This window comes from Gastrolobium bilobum, unplaced genomic scaffold (genome assembly GCF_033153095.1).
Source record: "Gastrolobium bilobum isolate Gb01-03AN ecotype WA unplaced genomic scaffold, APGP_CSIRO_Gbil_v1 utg13761, whole genome shotgun sequence".
In the NCBI taxonomy this organism is placed as follows: domain Eukaryota; kingdom Viridiplantae; phylum Streptophyta; class Magnoliopsida; order Fabales; family Fabaceae; genus Gastrolobium; species Gastrolobium bilobum.
This window is the reverse complement of record NW_026899408.1, coordinates 8,541-30,377: the sequence shown is the minus strand read 5'-3', so window position 1 is coordinate 30,377 and position 21,837 is coordinate 8,541. Positions and strand designations below refer to the sequence as shown.

General features: G+C 34.5%; 1 protein-coding gene across 1 annotated transcript; it reads left to right on the top strand.

Annotated features, from left to right (window-relative positions):
• Window positions 1-258: 258 nt before the first annotated feature.
• Window positions 259-20,246, top strand: LOC133290367 (disease resistance protein Roq1-like). The gene is made up of 8 exons (XM_061488436.1): window positions 259-722; window positions 2,839-3,591; window positions 6,345-7,449; window positions 10,930-11,208; window positions 16,206-17,036; window positions 17,116-17,562; window positions 18,296-18,637; window positions 20,007-20,246. Exons 1-8 carry the CDS (start codon window positions 259-261, stop codon window positions 20,244-20,246), a joined length of 4,461 nt encoding a protein of 1,486 aa, XP_061344420.1.
• Window positions 20,247-21,837: the final 1,591 nt, after the last annotated feature.

Sequence of the window (21,837 nt, the reverse complement as noted above, 5' to 3'; positions counted from 1 at the left end):
TATGACTATAATGGGCGGAATGATAACTTTATAAAAAGAGATAATTAACAAGAGATAGTGCCTGATGGGAATTGTGGCGTGCCATTTTATATAAAGGTGGTTTTGCAATCATCACTTGGCCTTACGCTCTGCTTTACTGTTCTTGTCCAAAAAAGATTCTCGTGCACCTACACTGCACTGGCAGCACTGCAGTTTCCCGACTCAACTCTTTCCTTTCATCTCATCTCATCTCATCTTACTGTTCTTGTCTAGATCGCCATGGATTTACTCACACCAAGTGGCTACGATGTATTCTTGAGTTTCAGTGGAGAAAACTCATTCACTTCAACTCTCTGCAACTCTCTTCTAAATGCCGGAGCTACTTATTTTGTGGATGATGATAAGGAGTTTCAAAATCGAGATCAGAATTCAACCTCTCTACCGCCAGCAATCAGAAACTCTGAGAATTATTTCATTGTTTTCTCAAGAAATTATGCAGGTTCACGATTGTGTCTGCAAAAGTTGGAGGTAATAATGGAGCGTCAAAGAACCAAATTAGGGAAGGTCGTGCCAGTGTTCTATGGTGTAGATTCCTCAGAAGTATCTCATCAAAAAGGTGAGTTTGGAGAAGCATTTGATAAACTTTTGAACAGAATTTCCCCGGATGAAGACCAAGTGCTGAGTTGGAGGACGGCGCTTCGTGACGCTAGCGGCATTCCAGGGTTCGTTGTCGAACATTCTAGGTAATTTAACAGTTAGTGCTTCGAAATTCTTCAATCTTCATTGCAATTTTTTTTTTTTGGTAAACAATGTTCATTGCATTTTAATCCTTGTTTAGCTAATTTTTCATTTTTATTAACGGTAAAAGAAATAACTAATTACACTATTTTAACTTATCAGAAAGAGAAATTAACTAATCTTCCACTACTTTTTATTGAGCTGGATCGCAATTATTATTTATGGTAGACTTTCGTCCCTGAGGGACACAAACACCAGTTGCAATTCTCCCTCTTCAATCACTTATGTATAGCTCCTTAGTTGAAAGGAAACTTGGCTTAATGTTGTGCTATATTGGCACATTTAAATTTATCCGATATTCACTCAAATTAATATTTGTCTATCTTTACCCCAAAAAGGAATTTGAAAAATTGTCTTTAAGTAGTGTTACTAGCATTTTTGTATAGGGGTGTTTGGTAACAACTTTTTGGGGAAAATGTTGGGAAAACGGGGATGAGAAATTTTATTCCCATATTTGATGAGCTTTTGTTAAAACAATTCTGGAAAAAAAAAAAAATCCCATAATTTTAATTTCTAACTACTCATTGCTAAAAAATAAACCCATTCCTCCATGATTTTTATTTTTCCCCACATCTCAGATTCTTGTACTAAAATTTGGAGACCAAAATGTCCTGACATAATACATCAGCGTCTTCGTCTAAGCTCAATTGATGTTGTCAGGTTTTTGTATTATGGAACAAAATAATAATAATAATAATAATATAATAAGAGCTTACTGGAAATAAGAAACAGTAGTGTCAAATTTTTTGATATCAATTTTGTCATTTCAAAATTTAAAAATAAGGATAATTTTGTCATTTAGGAAGATTTCTGTCAATATTTTATAAATAACCAAACATAGCATTTATAAAATTAACTTAATATTGACGACAAAATTTTGTCCTACCAAATATCTTTTTGTAACTTACCCTACAAAAAAATTTTCCCTCCATATTTTTCAGAAATCTTTTCTTCTTAGTAAAAAAAATATCTCTCGTACCAAACATCCACTAGTTCCTTATTCGTAACCTTTTTTTTCCCCTTCGAAATGTTCCTAATTTAATACAAACAAACCAATTCGTACGCGCTTGTGGAATAATAATTTTTTTGCTTATATAAATATGTGATATGATAGGGTGACACATGTTATTTCAAATCAAAATATTTACTTTTATTGTTTTGTTGTTTGTTCACTTGTAGGGGTGTAAATAGGTTAGACTTTGGTTTAAATAGATTAGATTTGTATAAAAAACTTTGGATTTAATCTGATCTATTAGCCTGTGTAGGCCCAAATTATAAGTTTAGTCTGACCTATATTTAACAAATAAAAGTTTTGGTCTAGGCCTGTTAGTCTGTTAAATCATATTAAATATTTTATAATTAAAAAAACTAACATAATATTTTTTATTATTCAAAATTATTAAAATAATAATTTTATTTATTTTATTTAAAATAAATAACATGATATACACCGACATGTAAGTTTATAGGTCTGACATGTACAAAAAAAAGCGTATGACCTACTTTTTAAATAAGTTTTTTTAATAACCTAGGCCTGTTTTATTTGACTATTTATAATAAGTCAAGCCTGACCTAATATAGGCTAAGCCGTAGGCCCCTGTAGGCCGGCCTAGCCCATTTACATCCTATTCACTTGAAAAAAAATGATTTTTGCATATATTTATAGGAAAATTATTTTCTCATTTTGCATAAGATAACTATCTCATGTTCTCTAACATAAAAACTTGTGCCACCATTTGTTTTTTTTAAATTGATAGTGGGCACACTACATTATGCGTCTATGGTAAGAGATATCTATCTCCGTCACATGAAAAAATAAAACCCCGTATTTATATTCACATGCTTTTAAATGTAAGAAGCTATTGGAGAATATTTGTTGTCCAATTTCAATGCAACCTTTTATTTTAAAATAGTTGAGATTTGGCACATGCACACATGCACTCGTATTCGTATATGTGCAACTATCGTTTTTTGGCAAAAAAACCTTCTCTTCTTTTAATTCTTTCACATGCATGTTGGAGAATGGTTATACAATGTTTATGTAATTTATGTTGGGTTTAGATATAATGGAAGTGAAAGTGAAGATATGGACAATGTAGTTGAGGTTATTACTCGTCTGCTAGATAAGGCATCCTTGTTTGTTACTGAGCATTCAGCGGGAGTAGAATCTCGTGCAGAAGAAGTGATTCGACTATTGAACAGCAAAAAATCAGAGCATTCTCTACTTCTAGGGATATGGGGGATAGGAGGGATTGGTAAAACAACAGTTGCCAAATACATCTATAAACAAATCGGTCGCAATTTTGATACAAGGAGCTTCATCCCAAAAGTTAGGGCAGTTTGGGAACAAAATAATGGCCAAATTTCTTTACAAGAACGGCCTCTTTCTGATATCTACGAAAAGATAGGTAAAATTGAAGCAGAAACAGTGATATTAAAGGAAAAACTTCGCCAAAAAAAATTACTTCTTGTGCTTGACGATGTGAATAAATTTGACCAATTGAAAGCTTTGTGTGGAAGTCGTGAATGGTTTGGTCCTGGAAGTGTAATAATCATCACAACAAGAGATGAGCATCTACTTCTTCAACTTGGAGTTGACCATGCACATAGAATGAAAGAAATGGACAAAAATGAATCTCTTGAACTTTTTAGTTGGCATGCGTTCAACCAAGCAAGTCCTGCTAAACGTCTTGAGGGCCTTTCTAATGTTATAGTTGAATATTCCAGGGGATTACCGCTAGTTCTTCAAGTCCTTGGGTCCTTTTTGTTTTGTAAAGGGAAAAACGAGTGGAATAGTGCATTGGAAAACTTAGTGTTCTCCATTATAATATTTACTATAACTGTGTTCTCGCGGGAGAACTTAGTGCGCTTGACGGTCCACTGACTGAATTTTTATTTTTTCCATATATATATATTTGAGAAAAGTATTTCTCCAGTCACTGGTGATAAAGTTATCTCCAGTGAGCTCAATATGACGTCGTTTTGGGGTTATAAGATTAAAAAAATTATAATGATAAAAACTAATATAGTTATGCAATATATTAGAATAATAGAATTACAAAAACACTTTGATTTCTGCCTCAAAACGACGTCGTTTTTGGTTCACTGGATATAACTTATCTCCGTTGACAGGAGAAATACTTTATCCTATATATATATAAATATAATATGGGTTCATTTTTTCTACAATCTATGTAGATAACTTATCTACATTGAGCCCAAAATGATGTCGTTTTGAGGCGAAAATCAAGGTATTTTTGTAATTATAATTTATTTCAGAATTATAACAGTATTTTTCGTTATAACTTTTTAATTTTTTAACCCAAAACTATGTCGCTTTGGGAGCGAATGTAGACAACTTATCTACATTCACTGTAGAAACATTAAAGACTATATATATATATATATATATATATATATATATATACATATTGTTATTACCAATTAGTGTTACCACCAATATCACTACCAGTTTGTTTCACGGCTAGATCAATTATGTTGATCTAACGGTTATATTTATTTTCACCTTTGTATGGTTATGATTCCCCATATTTAATGCTTTCATATTAAATATGGGGAATCGTAACCATACAAAGGTGAAAATAAATATAAAATATTAAATATAGAAAGAAGAAAGAAGATTTTTAGAAAGTTAAATTAGAATCGTTATATCAACATAATCGATTAAATAGTGAAACAAATTGGTAGTGACATTGGTAGTAACACTAATTGATAGTAAAAATATCTTCTCTCTCTATATATATATAGATAGGTTATTCTATCTACCATTTTTTCTACCTACTTTTGCCTACCTTTGCTTACCACTCTCCAATATTGTTAGATCAGAATTTCAATTACATTTATTATTTCTCTCTCCTATTGAGATTCTGATCTAACGATGTTGGAGAGTGGTAGATATATATATATATATATATATATATATATATATATATATATATATATAGGGGAGGGATCTTTTGACTCTAGAGTAAGACTTACAACTCTTACTCCTCATCTTAACCGTTGATTTTCGTCCATCTAACGGTTATCTATAACAATTAATTATTTATTTATTTCAAATAAATAGTAACCGTTAGATGGACGAAAATCAACGGTTGAGATGGAGAGTAAGAATTGTAAGTCTTACTCTATAGTCAAAAGATCTCTCCCTATATATATATATATATATGAAAAAATTGATAATAACATTGGTAGTAACACTAATTTGGCCTGCGGGTTGGCTCGATTTTGTCCGAGCTTAATCGAGTCGCGCTAGCTCGGATTAATAACTTATTTTTGCCAACTTAACTCGATTTATTTTTCACGGGTTACGAGCTATCCGGACGGTCAGCTCGTTTTTAACACCCCTAATCGGGATCAATTGCAGAATCTAAAATGGGTTTTATAATTCTCATTCAACATGAGAATTCAAGTTTTCCTACACACCCTTCGATTTCCGTGTTGACATGGGTCCTACATATAATTTTTTCTAACACATGGGTCCCACATGCTTTTTATCTCTACAACATGAGATTTCAATTCTCATTCAACATGAGAATTATAAAACCCATCTAAAATAGGATAAATAACTTAGAAGTGATACGCGAAATGTAATAAATTCCCATTCCTCTTAGTTGCATGATAAATTGCTAGTCTTTAAATTTAATTTCTCTAAGCTTCTCAACTAATTGTAGTACCTTTTTAATCTTATAGAATTTTTTCTAGGATACTACTCATACTCTAAATATAATCTAATTTTTTTTTTTTTTTGTAAATAAATATAATCTAATTTGTTATAACTATGATATCACAACACCCTTAAAATATGTTATATATTAGCGTAAACTTTCTTACGATCCTATTTAAGCTAAATTCCGATTAACACCCTTAAAATAGGCTCGCTGATTGACTAGCTTCTTTTGCCCACCAATTCCATGATTGGGAAGTCCATCTTTTTGTTGAGCCTCCGTTAGGATGCAGAGATCTTTTATGTAGAGATGTTATGGAACAAGACTTTGTAGGATGTAATTGTTTTTGTGTATTTCCCTTATTTCCAAAAAAAAAATAAAAAAATACTAAACAGATTTTTCTATCAATTAATCACTTTAAATTACAACAACTAAATAGAAAGGATTTTTCTTATCGAAAAGAGAAAAGTGTTCACTTCATTTGTTGACTCGCGTCCACTTTCTTTCTCTTCATTGGCTTTGAGGACAAAGAGAATGCGGGAGTATCCCAAGTAAGACATTCTAATGTTGGGAAAGATTCTGTGTGCCCGTAGGGTTGGGTTAGGCGATTGGGCTGGCTAAAACCGTAGGCGATTATCCACTCTCTTGAAGTAATGATTGTTTCATATATTTATACTCACGTGATTTAATATGTAAAATAAAAAAAATAAAAAATTTGAGAGCACTTTGTATCCCATTTCAATGAAACTTCTCTGAAATTAAGTATGTTGCTATCATTTTTTCACTAAAAATTCCTCCTCTTGTTTTGGTATATATGTCCACATGTTGGAGAATGGTCATATAATGCTTACTGCTCTATCTCGGGTTCATATTTTACAGGGATGAAAGTGAAGATATCAGGAATATAGTTGAACGTGTTACTGGTTTGCTAGACGACACGGTTTTGTTTGTTGCTGAACATCCGGTGGGAGTAGAATCTCGAGTGCAAGATGTGATTCAACTATTGAACAACCAACAAACAAAACATCCTCTACTCCTAGGCATGTGGGGGATGGGAGGGGTTGGTAAAACAACCATTGCCAAAGCCATTTATAATGAAATTGGTCGCAATTTTCAGGCTAAGAGCTTCCTCCTAAATGTCAGGGAAGTTTGGGAACAAAATAATGGACAAGTTTCTTTACAACAAAGGCTTCTTTCTGATATCTACAAAACAACAAAATTGAAGATAGATACAACTGAATCAGGAAAAATGGAATTACAAAAGAGACTTAGCCAAAAAAGGATATTTCTTGTGCTTGACGATGTAGATAAATTGGACCAATTGAATGCTTTGTGTGGAGGTCGTGAATGGTTTGGTGGAGGAAGTAGAATAATCATCACAACAAGAGATGAACATCTACTTAGTGTGCTTAGAGTTGACCGCCTATACAGAATGAAAGAAATGAAGAAAAGTGAATCTCTTGAGCTTTTTAGTTGGCATGCGTTCAAGCAAGCAAGTCCAAGGGAAGGTTTTGCTCATCTTTCTAGAGATGTAGTTGAATATTCCGGGGGATTGCCGTTAGCTCTTCAAGTACTTGGGTCCTTTTTGAATTCTAGGGGGATAAGGGACTGGGAGATTGCATTGGAAAAACTCAAAATCATTCCCAATCATGAAATACTGAGGAAGCTCAAAATAAGTTTTGATGGTTTAAGCGATGACAAAGTGAAAGAAATATTCCTTGATATAGCTTTTTTCTTTATTGGGAAGGATCGAGATGATGTAATTGAGATATTAAATGACTGTGGGCTTTTTGCAGAAATTGGAATAAGGGAACTTGCAGAAAAAAGTCTTGTAACTGTTAACATTAAGAACAGGCTCGGAATGCATGATTTGCTACGAGACATGGGAAGAGAAATTGTTCGGGAGAAATCACCAGAGTTGGCCGAGGAGCGCACTAGGTTATGGCTCCAAGAAGACGTGCTTGATGTGTTATCAAAAGATACTGTAAGTGTTGGTGTTTCAAGGCTGCTGTTGATGTCCTATTTTTTAGGAGTTAATTAGTTGTTTTTTAAATTGATTAGTCTTTTGTTTAGGAGTTTGTTTACTGCATTTTACTGTTATTGCTTTGTTAGTTTGTTGCTGATTTTGTGGACCAACAAAATCAGCTGGTTAGTAGCAACCGCATGAGCTCAGTTTTGTATTTAAAAACAAGTTCATTAGTCAGAATAAAATAAGCTGTTGCACAATATTGTTTCTGATGTTTGTTTTTCTCATAAAAGATCAACATTGGTATCAAGAGCCTTCTTGATCTTAAGGGGCTGAGTGACTTGAGAAATTAATGGAGGGAGGATCGAGTGGTTTTTCAGCAATGGCTCCACCAATATTCGATGGAGAAAATTATCAAGCATGGGCAGTGAGAATGCAAGCCTATCTAGAGGGTTGCGATTTTTGGGAAGCTATAGAACAAGATTATGAAGTTGCTCCCCTTCCTGATAATCCAACCATCAATCAGATCAAGTTTCATAAGGAGAGGATAACAAGAAAAGCAAAGGCAAAGTCTTGTTTATATGTTGCTGTCTCACCTGCCATTTTCAGCAGAATTATGGCTTGTGAATCAGCTCAAGCTATTTGGGACTTCCTCAAAGATGAGTATAAAGGAGATGAGAGGATTAGAAGCATGAAGGGGCTGAATCTAATCACACAATTTGAGAGATTGCAGATGAAGGAGTCTGAAACAATTAAGGAGTATTCTGATAAGTTGGTAAATATTGCAAATCAAGCAAGAGCTCTAGGCACTGACCTCTCTGATAATAGGCTAGTGCAAAAGGTTCTTATCTCCTTGCCCGAAAGGTTTGAAGCAACCATTGCATCTTTGGAGAATACCAAGGATTTGTCTCAAATCAAGTTGGCAGAATTGCTAAGTGCTCTGCAAGCACAAGAGCAGAGAAGGTTAATGAGGCTTGAAGGAAGTACAGAAGGAGCTTTGCAGGCTAAAGAACAACATAATGTAAGATGGAAGAAAGGAGATGACAGTAGTGGTTCAGAAGCTGCTGCAGGAGAGAACAATGCAATCAACTCTAAGAACAATTGGGGCGGGCATTCCTCATGTAAGCATTGTGGAAAGCAGAATCACCCACACTTCAGATGTTGGAAGAGGCCAGATGTGAAGTGCAGAAAGTGTCATAGGCTTGGACACATTGAAAGGTTCTGCAAAGAAAAGGGAGATCAGCAGCAAGGTGAGGCACATGTTGCAGACCAGCATGAGGCAAATCAATTATTTGCTGCCTCTTGTTTCTCCTCTAGTGCTCCATATGATAGTTGGCTTGTTGATAGTGGTTGCACAAACCACATGACAAGTGATGAAAAGCTATTTAGAGACCTTGACAAGTCATTGCAGTCAAGAGTGAGAATTGGAAATGGAGAGTATCTAGAAGTGAAAGGTAAAGGGACTGTAGCAATAGAGAGCTATGCTGGAACTAAGCTGGTTTCTGGTGTGATGTACGTGCCTGATATTGATCAGAATTTGCTGAGTGTGGGGCAGTTGGTAGAAAAGGGATTTAAAGTGATATTTGAAGAAGGGAGGTGTTTGATCTTTGACTCAAATGGTCAGGAGCTGTTCAGAATAAAGATGCAACAGAAGAGTTTTTCTCTAAATCCCCTTGAGAAGGAGCAAGCGGCATTCAAGTGTCAGGCTAGTGATTCAGAAATATGGCACAAAAGGTTGGGGCATTTTCATTACAAAGGCTTACTATTCATGCAGAAGAATGAAATGGCAACTGGGTTACCAGATCAGGAGGAGAAGGTTTGTTTGCTGAGAAAAGCTCTCTATGGTTTGAAGCAAGCTCCTAGAGCATGGTACAGCAAGATGGATGAGCACTTGCTGGGTTTGGGTTTCATAAAAAGTCTTAGTGAATCCACTTTATATGTCAAGAAGTTAGGATCTGACTTAGTGGTGGTGTCTCTTTACGTGGATGATATGCTGGTAACAGGGAGTAATAATTCTCAGATTACTGCATTCAAAAGGGAAATGATGAAAACGTTTGAAATGACTGATCTTGGTGAGATGTCATATTTTTTGGGGATGGAGGTTAGACAAACTGAAAATGAAATTTTTATCTATCAAAAGAAGTACTTGAAGGAGATTCTGAAAAGATTCAACATGGAGGAGTGCAAGAGTGTAAGTACTCCAATGGGTCAAAAGGAAAAGTTTCAAAAGAAAGATGAATCGGAATCTGCAGATGAAAGAGTTTATAGGAGTTTAATTGGCTGCCTTATGTATCTCACTGCAACTAGGCTAGACATTATGTTTACCGTAAGTGTCTTGTCCAGGTTTCTTAATTGTCCAAGTGAACTGCATATGGTAGCTGCAAAAAGGGTGTTAAGGTACTCTTTCATATGGAATCAAATTCTGCAGAATTCAGAAGTTTAAGTTGCAAGGGTATTCTGACAGTGACTGGGCTGGATCAGTGGATGATATGAAAAGTACTTCGGGTTATTGTTTTACATTTGGGTCAGCTTGTTTTTCTTGGTGTTCAAAGAAGCAGGAAATAGTGGCCCAATCAACTGCAAAAGCTGAGTTCATTGCAGCTACTGCAGCTGTAAACCAAGCATTATGGTTGAAGAAGCTGATGGATGACCTGCATTTGGAGCAAAAAGAAGGCATAGAAGTATTTGTGGATAATCAAGCTGCTCTAGCTATTTCACAGAATCCAGTATTTCATGGAAGAACAAAGCATTTTAAGATCAAGTATTATTTTTTGAGAGAAGTGCAGAAGGCTGGAGAAGTGAAGCTAATGTACTGCAGTTCAGAAAACCAAATTGCAGATATATTCACCAAGTCATTTCATGTTAGTCGATTTGAATTTCTCAGGGAGAAGCTAGGAGTGTGCAACACTTGATCCAGGAGGAGAATGTTGGTGTTTCAAGGCTGCTGTTGATGTCCTATTTTTTAGGAGTTAATTAGTTGTTTTTTAAATTGATTAGTCTTTTGTTTACTACATTTTACTGTTATTGCTTTGTTAGTTTGTTGCTGATTTTGTGGACCAACAAAATCAGCTGGTTAGTAGCAACCGCATGAGCTCAGTTTTGTATTTAAAAACAAGTTCATTAGTCAGAATAAAATAAGCTGTTGCACAATATTGTTTCTGATGTTTGTTTTTCTCATAAAAGATCAACAGTAAGAACTCATGCCTGCTGGTTTTTGTTTTTAAATCTAATCCAACTTCAAATGATGCAAGATAAACATTGGGAATCAGTTGTTAGCATTCATTTGTTATCTTTATTTAACTCCGTAAGTAAGAAAATTAGCTATATATCTCCAAAAAAATAAAATAAAAAATAGCTTGATTGTGAATCGTTTAGTGCTGTATACTTACTTCCTAATGAGCTTAAAACCTCATAATTGCATTCAGTTACGCTCCTAGATTTTTTATAGCCATTTACTTCTGCTATGCGTTTTATTTTTCTGTTCATTTTATTTTACAGGGAACGATAGCTGTTAAGGGACTGACTTTGATGTTGCCAAGGATGGATACAACAACTGATTTGAAAACCAAAGCATTTGAGAAGATGAAGAGACTGAGATTGCTTCAACTTGCTGGCATACAACTTGATGGTGATTATAAATATCTTTCACAAGATCTTAGATGGCTTTGCTGGGATGGATTTCCTTCAGAATATACACCTGCAGACTTTCATCAAGGAAGTTTAGTTGCCATTGAGTTAAAGTATTCCAATATGCAACAAGTGTGGACGAAGTCCAAGGTATAATAAGTTCTATTTTTTTTTCTCCCTTTTTGTTTAGCTAGTTTCAATACTAATAATATAGAGTAAAGACTATTTTGGGTTTCTAACCAAAAAAAAAAAAAAACATAGTTCCCACTTCCTTCCTTTACAAAAAGAAGAAGAAGTAAACTTAAATGACTAATATGAATATTTTTTTTGTAAGGGACAAAAATGGAGATTGTGTTTTTTTGTTGAGGACCCAAAGGGGCTTTACTCAATAATATATTTGGATGCAATAAACTTAAATTTAGTGTCTCAAACAGTACTTCAACTTAATTATAGTGTGCTTTTATTTTATTTTTAAATTTTTTTGGTATTCAATTATAGTGTGCTTTTAGAATGTGGATATGTGATGATTTTAGAATTTGATAAGCATGCATGTCGAAAACTGGGGTCAATGTGAAAAATATAATGTTTTCACATTTTTCTTCCTTTTAAAATATCTGTCATTTAATGCAATTATACAGGAATTTTAAAAAAAAACTAAATAACTTCATTTATAGAAATATATAACTGCATATGACTAATTTATTTTTTATTGAAATACTCAATGTATTATCATATCATTAATTTTCTTTCATATTCCAATTAGTTAAAATTTGAAAAGACAAGATAGAGTTGGAAGAAATAATTAATGGCTTATTGTTTTTTAAAATGACATTTTGGGGGAATTGTTGCTAGCTCTTCGAATACTTGGATTAGTTTGGAATAAAAGTGTTGTTATGTTGATTTTGTGATGTGTTATAAAATGACATATACTAAAGTTGATATAAAATTCTTTCTCTAAAATGACTCATTTCAAAACAAATCGAATGCTAAGCATAAAGAATTATTCAATGAATTTTATATATAAAAGAAATAGTTCACTGTATACAAGTACTAAATTTCACACTTTTAATTTTGGTTTCTTATAGTCTTTTGAGAATATTAAGCAATGTTATGATTGATAATATAATCGACTCGGTCGGGATACTGAGTTAATGAGTTACCGGTTTAGTGGTAAGTGTTGTAGGTCATGATTTATGAGGCCTAAGTTTGAATCTCATTAATGGTATTTTTTAAGCATTATATCAAAAATTCCACAAAACCAATTTTTTTAAAAAAAATTGGTGCCATTTTAATATCAATTGAAACTAATTCAAAACCGGTTCATCGATTTTATACCAAGTCAAATGCATGACCGAACCAATACCTGAACCAGACCAGTTGGAGATTCGATTTACTAGCAACCGATTAAATTGGTTGGGTCGGGCTAATTTTTATAACACTAATTTTAAGTGCTTCTTGTAAAAGTTTACATTTTCTTATACTTAGCATTAAGTTTAAAATTTTTCTTAAAAAAAATGAAATTTTAAAATTAACATTTTTACTTTTTTTTTTTTTTTGGAGAAAAGGAAATATAACAAACAAAACAAGCGTGAGAAAGACCTGGAAGTTACACACGAATCATCCTAGGCGTAGTGATGCCTTGGATATCTTTTTGAACTAAAGGTAAGCACTGGGAGGGCACACTATCGACAGTATGCAAGAGCCAATCATGAGGGGAAGCCATGGCAGCGAGAGTCAGCTACAGTGTTTCCTTCCCTATAGATGTGGGAGATCTTGATAGACCAGTCTTTTGCCATAAAAGATTGGATCCTACCAACTAAGGAGGAGAGGTTGTGGTTTTTAGGACACCCCTCATTGATCAGGTGGATAGCAGTGGAGGAGTCACCTTCAAGCCAGACCTTGTGAAAGCCCCTGCTCCACGCTTGCTGAATGCCCAAAAGCATGCCCCAAAGTTCGGCCATGAGAGAATTTCCCACACCAAGGGACTTGTAAAAACCAACCAGCCACCTGCCTGAGCTGTCTCTGAAGACACCACCACAAGAGGCATGCAAGCCAGACAAAAAGGAAGATCCATCAGTGTTAAGCTTCACCCATCCCTCAGGAGGGGGGACCAAAAAATGAAGACCTCCATCTTGCGAGATTGTCCCACACCCATTTGGCCGAGGATGGACTGGGACGAGAGAAAGTTAGAAGAAAGGCTCTTAGCACAAAGCACCAGGCTGTTAGGGTTGGAGGAAGTGGCATTAAACACAAGGTCATTTCTGTCCTTCCAAACTAACCAGCAGACAATGACAAACATTGTCCTCCACGTTTCCTCCTTCCTAGGGTTGCTGTTAGGGTTAAGATTATGAAGCAGCCAATCATGAAACTGCCCAGACAGGAAAGAACTGAGGAGGTCTGAGGATATGAGGCAATCCCAAACCTTAATCACCCAAGGGAAACCTCTAAAAATATGGTTGCTATCTTCGAGAGGGAAGTTGCACCGCGAACAGGAAGTGGAGCTACTCATGTGCCTTCTCGTACGTTCCATGTTAGTTAGGAGGTTATTCCCAAGTAATAGCCAGATGAATGACTGGATCCTATGAGGGCCCTTCCAAGCCCACAGGGTATTCCACCAAGAGAGGGGAGTATCCTCAGCATGATTGATGAGCGTGTAAGCTGAGCCAATCGAGAAGTTTCCATCTTTGGAAGGATCCCACGAAACACCATTAGCACCCTCTCCTGGGTCAAGGGGAATCAAGCCTGCAATTAAATTTGAGACATGTTGGGGAATTAAGTGTTGAGAGAGATGACAGTTCCACACTCCCTCACCGGAACTAGCGTCTGCTACCGTCCAATGAAGCAGATTCTCAGGAATTGGCTCCAAAGCCACTGACAGTAAGTTGTCCACCTGAGGGATCCATTTGTACATCCAAAATTTTGTATTACAACCATTCCCTAAAATGATTTTGGATCCTCTTCTAACATTAGGCCAAGTCTTCATGATGCCTTTCCAGAGATTAGAGGCATCTGTAATTCTGGTAAGACTAGGAATCAGGTCATCTCCCACCTTATATTTGGCCCTGAGGACTTTGCACCATAGGGCATCTTTGTCAACCATCAGCCTATGGCTAGTCTTCATGATCATAGCGTTGTTGACCAATCTGGAGCATTTGAAGCTGAGCCCACCAGCTAGCTTAGGGGAGCAAACCTTCTCTCAGTTAACCAGGTGGACCTTCCTAAGAGTATCAGAAGATCCCCAGATAAAGTTCCTAACATACTTGTCGATATCGTCGCAGATGGAGAAGGGGAGAACAAATGAGTGCATAGAATAGGATGGGAGAGCATTCAGGACAACTTGTTAAAGTATACACCTGTTAAATTTTGTGCTAAAACTTCGAGTAAGAGATAAGGATCGCACACTTGATATATGATCAGAAAAAATCCAATATCAAGTCACAAATCGTGTAATCTAATAGTTTGAACTCCAAGGTCGAAACTTCAATCTTTGGAGAAGCAATCTTCCGAAGTTTTTTTACCTTCACCACATCTAAGTCGAATTGCAAAAACAATAAATATATATATACTCCCAAGCCCCGACTATAGCGGACAAGAGTGAGGCCAATTATTATACCCAGATTTATTTTTTTATATTAGAAAGAGATCATTTTCCGGATTTGAATCCAAAACTTTTCAATTAGAAAGAAGTATATATATATAGGTCAGGATCATTTTACACCAGTGTAAGTTACACTCTTAGTCTTATCCGTTAATTCCACTTATATCTAAGGGCTCAAATTTTTTAGTAATGTGAGCCATTGGATATAAGTGGATCAATGGTCAAGATTGAGTATAAGACTTCTAACTCTTACACCGGTGTAAGAATATCCTGCCTCTATATAGGTCAGGATCATTTTACACCAGTGTAAGTTACACTCTTAATCGTATCCGTTAATCTCACTTATATATAAGGGCTCAAATTTTTTAGTAATGTGAGCCATTGGATATAAGTGGATCAATGGTCAAGATTGAGTGTAAGACTTCTAACTCTTACACCGGTGTAAGAATATCCTCCCTCTATATAGGTCAGGATCATTTTACACCAATGTGAGTTACACTCTTAATCTTATCCGTTAATCCCACTTATATCTAAAGGCTCAAATTTTTTAGTAATGTGAGCCATTGGATATAAGTGGATCAATGGTCAAGATTGAGTGTAAGACTTCTAACTCTTACACCGGTGTAAGAATATCCTGCCTCTATATAGGTCAGGATCATTTTACACCAGTGTAAGTTACACTCTTAATCTTATCCGTTAATCCCATTTATATCTAAAGGCTCAAATTTTTTAGTAATGTGAGCCATTGGATATAAGTGGATCAATGGTCAAGATTGAGTGTAAGACTTCTAACTCTTACACTGGTGTAAGAATATCCTGCCTCTATATAGGTCAGGATCATTTTACATCAGTGTAAGTTACACTCTTAATCTTATCCGTTAATCCCACTTATATCTAAGGGCTCAAATTTTTTAGTAATGTGAGCCATTGGATATAAGTGGATCAATGGTCAAGATTGAGTGTAAGACTTCTAACTCTTACACCAGTGTAAGAATATCCTGCCTCTATATAGGTCAGAATCATTTTACACCAGTGTAAGTTACACTCTTAATCTTATCCGTTAATCCCACTTATATCTAAGGGCTCAAATTTTTTAGTAATGTGAGCCATTGGATATAAGTGGATCAATGGTCAAGATTGAGTGTAAGACTTCTAACTCTTACACCGGTGTAAGAATATCTTGCCTCTATATAGGTCAGGATCATTTTATACCAGTGTAAGTTACACTTTTAATCTTATCCGTTAATACCACTTATATCTAAGGGCTCAAATTTTTTAGTAATGTGAGCCATTGAATATAAGTGGATCAATGGTCAAGATTGAGTGTAAGACTTCTAACTCTTACACCGGTGTAAGAATATCCTGCCTTTTATATATATATATATATATATATATATATATATATATATATATATATATATATGGTTTTAAACTATTTGGAGAAGACTCATCAATGTCTTTTAATAATTTCACTATTGCATTCTATTTATTTCCATATATTTTTCTAGGCTTCTTCTCTGATATGTCTTCAAATTTTCTTTCCTTACAGATGCTGACGAAGCTGAAAATTCTCAATCTCAGTCATTCTCATAACTTGAGACAAACCCCAGACTTTTCGAAGATACCAAATCTGAAGAAGTTAATACTCAAAGATTGTCCACGTTTGTCTTCGGTTTCTGATACTATAGAACATCTCAAAGAAATTCTTCTGATAAATTTGAAAGACTGTACAGGCCTTAGTACACTTCCAAGAAGCATCTATAAGTTGAAGACGTTAAAAATTCTCATTATATCTGGATGTTCAAAAATTGACAAGTTGGAAGAGGACTTAGAACAGATGGAAAACTTAACCACCCTGATTGCAGATAATACTGATATAAATGAAGTGCCCTTTTCAATTGTGAGATCAAAAAGCATTGCATTTATTTCATTGTGTGGCTATAGAGGATCCTCACGTGATGTGTTTCCATCTCTTATATGGTCTTGGATGTCTCCAACAAACAGTGTCTTATCCCAAGTTCAAACATATGTGGGCATGTCATCTCTAGCTTTCTTAGATGAACAAAATAGTAGATTCCATGGTCAATCATATACTCTTAAAGACCTTCAGAAGCTTCAACGTCTTTGCGTGGAGTGTGACTCAAAAGTTCAACTACATGAAACTGTAGAAAGAATTTTGGATACTTTAAATACCACAAATTATGAGGAGTTGGAAGCAATGCCAAGCACATCACATGTATCAAATATCAAGACTTCAGCATTAATTGATTGTCACAGTCAAGCTCGCATTTCAGGATCAGAAAATTCCTTGACATCTCTTTTAATTCAAATGGGAATGAACTGCCATGTCACCAATATTCTTAGAGAAAACATTTTACAGGTTCACTCTCTTACTTGCAGAATATATATATAAATTAAATAAGTTAATTTAATTTTTTGTACCTATATTCATTGTCCAGAAAATGTCTACCGTCGGGCCTGGTTTCCTCCCTAGTGACAATTATCCTGATTGGTTAGCCTTCAGTGGTGATGGTTCTTCTGTAATTTTGGATGTCCCTCAAGTGCTGGAACGTAACTTGAAGACAATCATGTGCATTGTCTATTTTTCTTCCCCAGAGAACATGACACCAGAAGTCCTTAAAAATATGTTGGTGATAAATTACACAAAGAACACCATTCAGCTCTACAAGAGAGACGCATTAACCCCCTTTGAAGACGAGGAGTGGCAGAGAGTAGTATCAAATATAGAACCTGGTAACAAAGTCAATGTTGTTCTTGTTTTTGAGAACAGATTCATTGTGAATAAGACAACAGTTTTTCTCATATATGATGAACTGATTGACGAAAAAGGGGAGCACTGCCATACACCAGATAGAAATGCTATTGTTTCAGGTGGTGATGAAAATGTAAGTCGTAATAGTCTAAATATATACATTTTTCTATGGGAAAGTTTGTTTTTCTCTTTTCCTTTTCCTTTTTCTGTATTTTGTGTTGTGATAGAAGCAGGATTTAAGAATTGAACGACCATCTCTGAACCAGTTGAGTCAGTATGTAGCTTCATTACCTCCTAAAACCTCTATTCCTCTGTTTTCATAGTTTCTGTGCACCATAGGAGGACATTAATATTCTTTGAACTTCTACACTTGTAGAATGCAATTGAATTAGTGAACCACACTTGATATATTCTGCATATGGACATATTTATAATTCTCAGTTTTAAATAAGATGCACCTAGACACCTACTTTATATATTATTTAAAGTCACACTCTTTGCACATTTAAATATGAATGATTTTTAATTTATCTACAAACGTTAGAATATGCCAAATTACATAATTATTAGTGTTGTGAATCTAAATAAAGCCTGACTTGAGAAAACTATATATTTTAGCATAATTTTCAGAATGTTTTTTGAGCTGAAACCATTGTTTGCTTGTTGTAGCACATAAGCAAGGAGAATTCAGATCCCCCCACTCAAGCTGAAATGCTTTTTGGAAATCTACAAAGGAAGAAGGGAAAGCAGTTAGACCAAGAAACAAATAATGCAATTGTAAGTTTATCTTTATAATTTATGAATTGAAATATAATAACCTCTTCCTAACACTGCTTTAAAAATGTTGGACCAAACTTCATGACTAGATTGAAAATTCGGGTCAGCCTTCCACTGAAGCTTTTCCTGCCGTGTCTGGGAAAGAAAAGCCAGGAGAAGTGTGCTGCTATGAAAGAACTACCACACCTACTCTGTTGAAAATAAATGAAGAAATGACGGAAATGGAGAAAATAAATGCTAATGAGGCCAAGCATTTAAATGAAAAGATTGAAGTGATAGAGGCAAAACATAATGAAATGGCAATAGTGGAGAAAAAGTTTCAACTTCAAAGGACTATGCTAAATCAAAAAAACTTAGGCCAAGATGTGGAGGCCTTGGCAGATTTGTTATCAACTACAGGTGATGCTACCGGTGTTCCATACAATCAAGAGGTAAAATGATTTTCATTTTTTATTTTCTATCTTTCACTGCGATGTTGCTATATTGATTGTGACTACTGAATGGAGTTAAAACAATTATATACTAGATAGTCAAGTGATTACTTTATGACAACTTACCGCACTTTTTAACTTCCCTTTATAGTCAATGGCTATTCTAACAATTTTTATGTCAACGTGGCGTAGTTAATAGATTTCTCTTTTGTTATTATGTTATCTCAAGGATATATTTGATAATTTCAATTCATTTATAGACTTCATTGGATGTTAGAAACATGCGACCTTCAATGATTTTGATTAAAATTGTAGTCATTGATTTTGCTATATGGCTTTTAATATAATATTGCATTTAAATAAAAAATGGGGTCATTGATTTCGATTTCCTGCTTGACTTTCAATGCAATAATTTGGTGTGTCAGTTTAAATAATTTAGTGACTAAGAAATGTTAACAGTAATGAACTTAATTTAAAAGGGTAATGCATTTTTACAGTAGTTGCGAGGGATGACTTCCAATTCTATAATGCATGATTATGGGATGGTATGGCTCTGTTTGATTACAGTTTTTAAAAATAGTTTTTTAGTTTTCAGAATAAAACAACAAAAAAACTCGTTTGATAAGGTCTGTTTTGTAAATAAAGTTTTAAAAACTGTAACTATTTTTTTGTTTTTAGAATCAAATTTAGAGAACATGTCACAGTTGTTTTTATTTTCTGTTTTGGTTTTTAACTTTCAAAACAAAAAAAACATAGAAAATAACTGTTTTTATAATTATTCTACAAAACAGTTTTAAAAACAAAAAAATCAAGACACAATCAAAGAGGCCCTGCAACTCCATGATATTCTTATTTTATTGTGCCCTAACATTGCTATGAGATATTGTGAACATTTTTTTCAAGTCAGTTTACCAATAGATTTGAGTTTCCTATTTACATTCAATGTTTGTTCATGATTGAAGGAAACTAATGTTGATAAAAAAGAGTGAAAGATTTGGTCAACAATTAAGCCTTACATATATATTATGATAGACGAGCATCAAAGGAAATATGAGTAAAAGGGATTTTTTTCACTCTAGAATATGAAATTCAATGAAAGATAGACTGAATTTAATAATTAATTGGTCTTTTAGCATTAAGCAAATAAAGCAAAAGTTCAATAAATTGCGATATAAGAATCACGAGTTCTCTTTACTCTTGCAATACTTTGAATTTGGTTCGGATGTATAAACCAGCACCATTACTGCTGGTGAAGAAATTTGGCAATCTTATATTCCGGTACATTTAAGATTTTATTTGTAGGGTTATGATTTTATTTAATTGTCAATATTTTTAAGTATCATTTGACTATTTTCTTGAATGATTTTAGGCACATTCAGAGCCTAGGGTTCATGCTGAGATGTATAAGGCTAAAAGTATTGAGGAGACTTCAAATGCATTGCCCAATTATTCTATGGCTAAGTGTATGAATGCTCTTAATGAGATTGAAGACGTTTCAGATGAGATCTATGTGAAAGCTTCAGAAAAATTTATGAATCCTGATCGGAGGGAAATGTTTCTTACGATGCCGATGAATAGGAGAAAGGCATGGCTAGATAGACTTCAATGAGAAATTGTGCAGGTAGATGTTGAATTAATGATGAACTTTACTTTAGTAGTAGGTTTATTGTCTTTATGGTTATTATTTTTCAGAGTTTATGATGTCCATTTGTACATGTGCTTTTTATTATATCATCAAATTTTAACTTATCATTATTATATAAAAATATAATGCATTATCAAGTATTTGTGGAGGACCTTGTTTGGACTTGAAGCAAGGTTAGGTGAAAGCTACAAGTAAGCTTTCGGTCCTTGGGGTTAATCTCCTGTTTGCTCCACCAGACTCCGAGGATATGGTATGTTGAAAATGAATTGTTATATGTTGCATGTATATGTATGTATGTTTGTGTGCCACACAAGATGGTGTTTCTTTATGTGAGGCATAAGACGGCGTTTCCTTATACATAGTATGAGACAGTGTTTTCTCATACAGTATGTTGCCAGACAGTGTTTCCTTACGTAATATACTTGTTATACTTTCTGGCCAGTAAGATTTATTTATTGCATAGATTCGTTGATATACATATTTTTATGCATATATACTTTTTATACTATGATATTATGCCTGAAATGAACCTAGGGGTGGAGGAGCCCTCCAAGAACCCCTAGTTTGCTGAAATTATCATCTCACCCCATGTTATGGGGATTACCATTTCAGGTACAGTAGCTGATGGTGCTGAGGCATCGCGCGACAAGAGGCCGGAGGAGAGATATTATCTAACCTGATAGTCATGTTTTGATTGACATTTTTTTGTACATGACATGATGTTTTTCTTTTGAGATGTAAATATCATGTATTCTATTGATGTGCATAGAAGATGTCTATGTCATGTTGATAGTGTATCATCTATTTTGTTAGTTATGTCTGCATATGTCTAGGTTATTTATTTAATTACATCTTTTTTGGTTGATTGATTTAAACATGTAAGTAGCTCTATGGACATTATTTTGAGATCTGTTATGTATGGGATAGCCTATGCCATGAATGGCTTGGTAATACGATTTATGCGTGAATTATATTAAACTGTCAATCAGGTTGAAATTATCATGGTAGAAATTATCCCCAGTAGTCCGAAATACAGACAAAATGCTTCCCGTTTTATTATGACCAAAGAAAGCGATGAAAATTGTAATACATGAAAAAAAAAGAAAAAGTTAACTAGTTAGCTTTCGTATATAATTTATAATGTATGCTGCGTTTATTATCATATAAATATTAATTAACCGACTGCAAATGGTGCGTTACACATTAACCTCCTTTGAAGATGAGGACTAGCACTAAGTAGTATCAAATATAGAACCTGGTAAGAAAGTGAGGGTTGTTGTTTTTGGGAATGAATTCATTGTGAAGAAGACATCAGTTTATCTCATATATGAAGAACCAATTGAGAAAACAACGGAGCACTGCCATTGTAACACCCCGTTCTAAAACCGGTTTGTTAACATCGCATTATGATATTAAGCGCAGTTACAATCACATGGGTTCAATTAAAATCCGGATAAATTTTTCATTTTAAAACATGCCGAATTTATAATACCCAATTTCGTGATCATAACTGTATCACCTTGCGGAATCAGATAAATTAAGCTTAACATCATGT

Excerpts from the sequence above, each read along its gene's own strand:
- LOC133290367 (XM_061488436.1), top strand. The coding sequence starts at position 259 with ATGGATTTACTCACACCAAGTGGCTACGATGTATTCTTGAGTTTCAGT. Across the intron at positions 723-2,838 it reads TTCGTTGTCGAACATTCTAG|ATATAATGGAAGTGAAAGTG; the intron begins GTAATTTAACAG and ends TGTTGGGTTTAG. Across the intron at positions 3,592-6,344 it reads AGTGCATTGGAAAACTTAGT|GGATGAAAGTGAAGATATCA; the intron begins GTTCTCCATTAT and ends CATATTTTACAG.